The following is a 6,787-nucleotide window of genomic DNA, read 5'->3' on the forward strand; positions in this document are numbered from 1 at the left end:
GCCTTTCTCTTGGGTATTGTCGGCCAAGGGGTGTTAAAGACGGATATAACTTTCTTTATGTATGCTACAACAGCAGCTAGAATACTCATTGCGAAGTACTGGAAGACACAAGATCTACCCACACTGGAAGAATGGCAGATGAAGGTGATTGACTACATGGGCTTGGCAGAAATGACGAGCAGAATCCGAAACCAGGGAAGAGAAGCAGCGGAAGAAGAATGGAAAAAGTTTAAGGACTATCTAAAGAAATATTACAAAATTAATGAAAGTTAGAATGATGTTGGACTGGAAAGTAAATGGTTACTATTAGCAATGGTTAAGATAAGGAGAATAAGGAAGATTAGCTTAAATTTAAAGTAAAATAAGGGAAGATTTGCTGAGTAATTGATTAGAATCTGGAATACAGAAAAGGGAGGCATGAGGAAGTCGGGGAAGAAAGGTATAAGAAATTAAGATATGAAATGGTACTTGTTTTTTGTTTTGTTTTTGTTTTTGTTTGTTTATGCATTTGTTGTTTTTATGTTATGTCTGTGTGGTTATAAAAACTGTTTAATAAAAAATATTTAAAAAAAACAAAAAACAAAATAATTATACACCGGTGTGGAATGGAATTAAAAGAGACTTGGAAATATGGGGAAGGATGAAATTGTCATTTTGGGGAAGGATTTCTGCTGTTAAAATGAATGTGCTACCAAAGATGTTATTTTTGTTTCAATCAATTCCAATAATCAAAGGGGCAACAATTTTTAAAGAATGGCAAAAAACAATTTCAAGATATATCCGGCAGGGGAAGAAGCCGAGAATACAGTATAAATTACACTGGTCAACAACAAATTTGTTGTCTGCATTTTTTCAGTTGATTTAGGATGAATCTGATGCGCTGAATCCAAAAATCACATTGGTTTTACTCAATCAGGTCAAGTTTTTTTATGGAAAATCAATAAAATGATAAGTTGCCCCTGCCAAAGGGTTGCATGACATCTGGCTGAAGACTTTTTGTATGATTTTTAAAGAAGTCATTAGTTTGCACGAGGCGTCCTATTGGGAAGACCCAGTTTTCCGAGTGCATGTTCTGGAAGTTGGGCAATAGGGGCAGTACAGGATTCCTTTTGGTGTACCGACCTCCCTGCTGCACCAAGGATTCCCTGCCCAAGCTGCTTCAGGTCGTGGCGGATGTTGTCCTGGAGACACCTAGTTTGGTCGTCCTAGTGGATTTTAACATCCATGCCGACACGACCTTACAAGGGGCCGCTTGGGATTTCGTGGAAAGCATGGCCTCCATGGGGCTGTCCCTGAATAAGTCTGGCCCAACCCATAGCCGCGGACATGCCTTGGACCTGGTGTTTACCTCTATGGATGTTGGTGATCTGACACTAAGTAAAAGCGAAACGAAAGAAGTGCTATGGTCAGATCACTTCCTGGTGCAACTGGACTTCTCTGCGACCCATCCCCTCTGCAGGGAGGTGGGACCAATTCGGATGGTCCGCCCCCGCCACTTAATGGATCCAAATGGTTTCCAGAGAGTGGTAGGGGATGCTTTATCCCATGTTGATGGCCTTTCAGCTGATTCCCTGGTGGCCCGCTGGAATGTGGAGTTAACCAGTGCTATTGATTGTTTGGCTCCGAAGCACCCTCTCCGATTGCATGGAGCCCGGACAGCCCCGTGGTTTTCCACGGATTTGAGGGCAATGAAACAATCGTTGAGACGGCTAGAGCGCCGGCGGCGGATAACTCATTCTGAATCTGACCGGACACAGGTTAGAGCTCAACGTCGAGCCTACCAAGTGGCGACGGCGACGGCGAAGAGGAGCTTCTTCACCGCCTCTATTGCATCTGCAGAAAACAGCAGCAGGAGACATCGGGGCCCAGTACGGGCCACATGATCTCCTGCAATGATTTTGCAAAGTTTTTTGCAGATAAAATCGCTCAGATTCGGGAAGAAGTAGACTCCACCGTGGGAGCAGGGCCGGGGCGGGAGAGTGCTAGAGTTTTGTCTAGTCAAGTTGCGTGGGATCAATTCCAATCTGTTACCTCTGAGGATGTGGACAGGCTGCTTGGATGAGTGAAACCTGTTACGATATGAGAGCAATGCAGCTGCAAACTGCCAGCTCGATGTTTACATCACATGATGCGACTAGCTGTGGGAAAGAATCTTCCCGGAAGTTCACAGGCTGGAAAAGTCTTTGTGAAGTGTGTAATATGAGACCTTCCTGTTGTGTTTGTAAAGGAGGTCCTTGTGACTTGCTTGAAGGAGTCTGAAGTGATCGGATGTGTTTTCTTGTAGGCTTGTACGGTCAGAAATAAACATGATGTAAAAGGACTTTCTGACTACTCTTCTTTCCCCTGCCAAGGGGGAGAAGTGGGTGTGCATTTTCCACACTGGGAAATGTCGCCTATTGAGATCTACCCTGGACTTGCGGGGATTGCAGCCAGGGAGGTCACCGGTAAACAAGCCAGGAGCCTGGGAGAGATGGGCCAGCCTCTCCTGTTAAGGCTTGTTTTCCAACATGTGGTAGCAGAGGATGGTTGATGGATCGTAAACATCCTCTGCAATGAGTTGTGGTAGCACGCGGATGGTGGCTACAAAGTAATGGCTAAGAACAGCTGGAGCACCGGTGGAGACGTGTTTTGCTGATAAGCGATGTTCCACGGACCCCTGATGATTGAAGATTGATGGCTGGATGGTGTACATGGATTGAAAATTCTCCGGTTCACTCTGATGCTGCCGTGTTTTTGGATTAAAACAGGCAGAGAAAGCCACATACTTCGCATTCCAGGGGAGCTGATAAAGTCTGCCGTCGCCTGCCAAGTGCCGTTGTCTGCCAATGACTTTCGTGAGCACTTTTGAGCTAATTTATGAGCTAGTTAGCTTCAAAAGCAAAGAGAGAAAAGCAAGCCGAAGCGAAAGCGAGGCTGAGGCTGAGAGGCTGGAAATAGCTGTTGGAATTCCAGCGTTTGCTTGTTATCTCACTGACTCTTGGAAGGGACTTTCCAAGCGAGGCTAGCTGCCAGGTGCATAGCAGCTAGTAAACAGCACTACAGTGGTGCCCCGCAAGACGAACGCCTCGCAAGACGGAAAACTCGCTAGACAAAAGAGTTTTCCGTTTTCGAGTTGCTTCGCAAGACGAATTTCCCTATGGGCTTGCTTTGCAAGACGAAAACGTCTTGCGACTTTGTTTCCTTTGTCTAAAAACCGTTAAAACCAAGGGTGCTTTGCTTGGAGAGCTGCAGCTGCTACTTGACTTCGAGGAGCAACTGTTAGCACGCGGTTTGGTAGCCTTTTTTCAGACTTTGCTCACTTTTGAAGCTTTTCCAAAACTTTTCCAGAACTTCTCTTGCATCCATTTGGTAAGTTAAACTTTTAAAACTTTTTTTTGGGTTTTTGGATTTTGGGTTGAGGTGTTTGGGATTCAAGGACTTGGTGTTGGGGGGGGGGTTTGCGAGAATCTGGGAGCTTGTGGGGTTTTTTTTGGAATTTTTATGATTTTCTGTGACCATTGGGCCATGTGGGTTTTTTTTGAAAATTTTTCTGAGTTTGAATTTCTGTGTGCTGGCTGGCTGGGGGAACAGTTGGGGAGGTTTCTGCAGGAATCTGGGAGCTTGTGGGGGGGGGTTAGAATTTTTATGATTTTCTGTGACCATTGGGCCAGGTTGTTTTTTTTCAAAAAAATTTCTGAGTTTGAATTTCTGTGTGCTGGCTGGCTGGGAGAACAGTTGGGGAGGTTTCTGCAGGAATCTGGGACCATTGGGCCATGTTACTTTTTGAAAATTTTTTTGTCTGGGTGGGGGAACAGTTGGGGAGGGGTTTGCAATTTCTGCATGGTGGGTGGGTGGGTGGCTGTGGGAACAGTTGAGGTTTTTGAAGACTTTGGTGATTTTTGAAGCTTTTCCAAAACTTATTTTGCAGCCATTTGAGGTTTCTGAAGACTTTGGTGATTGATTGTTGAAGCTTTTCCAGAACTGCTTTTGCATCCATTTCGTAAGTTAAACTTTTAAAACTTTTTTGGGGGTTTTTGGATTTTGGGTTGGGGTGTTTGGGATTCAAGGACTTGGTTCTGGGTTTTAATTTCTGTGTGGTGGGTGGCTGGGTGCTTTTGAATTTTTTGGATTTGAAGCACATCACTGATTTTTTCTTTCTTTCTGAGTTTACGAAGGTAGGAGCTGTGCTGCCATGGGACCCAAGAAGACTGCTGCTGCGGAGGCCGGCGAGAGGAAGAAGGAGAAGGTGACGCTGGAAATGAAGAAGGAGATCATCCGGAAGCACGACGGCGGAATGCGTGTGACGGACCTCGCCAGGGAGTACGGGAGGAATCCATCAACCATCGGGACCATCCTGAAGATGAGGGAGAAGATCCTGGCGACTGATGCAGCCAAGGGAGTCACCAGGATCATGAAGAACCGCCCAGCTGTTCTGGAGGAGGTCGAGAAGTTGCTGCTCATCTGGATAGAAGAGAAGCAGCGTGCAGGGGACACAGTGACTGAGGCCGTCATTTGTGAGAAGGCCAAGGCCTTGCATGCTGACCTCATCCGGGAACAGCCAGGAACCTCAGGCGAGCCAGAAGTCTTCAAGGCAAGCAGAAGTTGGTTTGACCGGTTCAAGACAAGATCTCGCATCCACAGCGTGGTCAGGCATGGAGAGGCTGCCAGTTCTGATGTTCCTGCGGCTGAAGACTTTGCAGTGGAGTTCTTGGAGGTTGTGAAGACGGAGGGCTACGTTCCACAGCAGGTCTTCAACTGCGACGAGACCGGGCTGTTTTGGAAGAGGATGCCCAAAAGGACTTTCATCACTCAGGAGGAGTCCAAGTTGCCTGGCCACAAGCCCATGAAGGACCGTCTGACCCTGCTCTTCTGTGCCAAGGCAAGCGGCGACCTGAAGATCAAGCCCCTGCTGGTGTACCAATCGGAGAACCCACGGGCCTTCAAGAGACGCAAGAAGCGGCTGAGTGTCATGTGGCGATCCAACAGCAAGGTTTGGGTCACACGTGTGCTGTTTGTGGACTGGGTCAATCTTGCTTTTGGCCCTGCTGTCAAGCAGTACCTGCTGGACAATGACCTGCCGCTGAAGGCTTTGCTTCTGATGGACAATGCTCCTGCTCATCCTAAAGGCCTTGAGGTGGACTTGTTGGAGGAGTTCAGCTTCATCAACATCATGTTCCTGCCGCCTAACACCACGCCACTGCTCCAGCCGATGGGTCAGCAGGTCATTGCCAATTTCAAAAGACTCTACACCAAGGAGCTTTTCAGGCGATGCTTCGAGGTGACTGACTGCACCACCATCACCCTGCGGGAATTCTGGAAGGACCACTTCAACATCGTCACCTGCTTGAAGATGATCACCACGGCCTGGAACGGGATCAGCCAGAGAAATTTGAATTGCGCTTGGCGCAGCCTGTGGCCGGACTGTGTGGCACCAAGTGACTCTGATGCACCAGAGTCAACAGTGGTGCAGGACATTGCTGCCTCGGGGAGGACCATGGGCCTGGAGGTCACAGAGGAGGACGTCTGCGAGCTGGTGGAGGAGCACGACCACGAGCTGACCACCCAGGAGCTGGTCGAACTGCAGGCAGAGGCTGCGCAGGAGCGGGCCTCGCTGGAAGAGGAGGAAGCAACTGAGGAACGGCTGTCCTCCGAAAAACTGAGGGACATTTGCCAGAAGTGGAAGGAGGTGCAGGCTTTTGCAGAGCAGCACCACCCTGACAAGCACATGGCACATGACCTTGTGAACACTTTTGATATGAGGGTCATGTCGCCTTTCAGGGAGGTGCTGAAAAGGCGGATGAAGCAGCAGACTATGGACAGGTTCTTGAGCAAGAAGCAAAGAGTGGAAGAGGAGCCTTCTTCGAGTGGTCCCCCAGAGTCTTAGAAAATGTATGTACAGTACTGTACACTTTGTTGATTTTTAAATGTTTTTCTGTCATGTTTATAAACTTAATTTATTTTTCCTTCATTTTTTGAACTGCTCTTTACAGTATGTGTGACTTTAAAGAGCAGTTAATAAACTGTTGTTGTACCAAATTTGGCTTTGTTTGGACTTTTTTTGACCATAGGAACGCATTAATTGATTTTCAATGCATTCCTATGGGATTTCGTGCTTCGCAAGTCGAAAAATTCGCTAGACGAAAAAACTCGCAGAACGAATTAATTTCGTCTTGCGAGGCACCACTGTATAGGCTTTTGGGTTTTTCAGCTCGTGACTGAGAGCTGAAGCTTGGATTCAAAATGGATGCCAAGAAAAGGGGAGGTTTACCTTATCCACTTCCCCTAAGAGAGAGAGACCGCCTTGCTGCAATAGATGTCGCTGACAGGGGGAGCGATACTAGCACCCTCACTGCTAATGCAAGTGAAGAGCAAGCTGTAGCTCTGAACATTGTCCTTTGTTACAATTGTGGACAGACTGGACATATTCAGAGGAACTGTAAGAAGCCACGTCAGCAGAAAGGAGCTAGAGGGAGCTCTGCAAAGCCTGAGGCCTCATGCAAAGGTCGTCCGAAGTCCCAGGTGAAACCTGCGAAGGCTTTGCTGTCGCTAAAAGTCACATCATCGGTGGAAAACGCTTTTGTTTTGGACACGGGAGCGATGCAGCACATGGCATCACGCCGGGAACTGTTTTCTACATTTGAGAAGCAAAGCTTCACAGTGAAACAGGCCAATGGTCAGGAGATCGCAGCGACTGGGTTTGGAACTGTTTACCCGGAGAGCCTGAACTTAACTATAAACAATGTGTATTTTGTTCCTGATCACCACCTGTCTCCTGGATCCTTGCCCATCCTGGCTTATAAAAGCAAGC

General features: G+C 47.4%; 1 protein-coding gene across 1 annotated transcript; it reads left to right on the forward strand.

Moving 5' to 3' along the window:
• Nucleotides 1-3,077: 3,077 nt before the first annotated feature.
• On the forward strand, nucleotides 3,078-6,015 carry LOC128406069 (tigger transposable element-derived protein 1-like). The gene is made up of 2 exons (XM_053373112.1): nucleotides 3,078-3,348; nucleotides 3,908-6,015. Exon 2 carries the CDS (start codon nucleotides 4,172-4,174, stop codon nucleotides 5,861-5,863), a length of 1,692 nt encoding a protein of 563 aa, XP_053229087.1. The 5' UTR covers nucleotides 3,078-3,348; nucleotides 3,908-4,171; the 3' UTR covers nucleotides 5,864-6,015.
• The last annotated feature ends 772 nt before the right edge of the window (nucleotides 6,016-6,787 follow it).

Source organism: Podarcis raffonei, chromosome W, assembly GCF_027172205.1.
Source record: "Podarcis raffonei isolate rPodRaf1 chromosome W, rPodRaf1.pri, whole genome shotgun sequence".
NCBI classification, from domain to species: domain Eukaryota; kingdom Metazoa; phylum Chordata; class Lepidosauria; order Squamata; family Lacertidae; genus Podarcis; species Podarcis raffonei.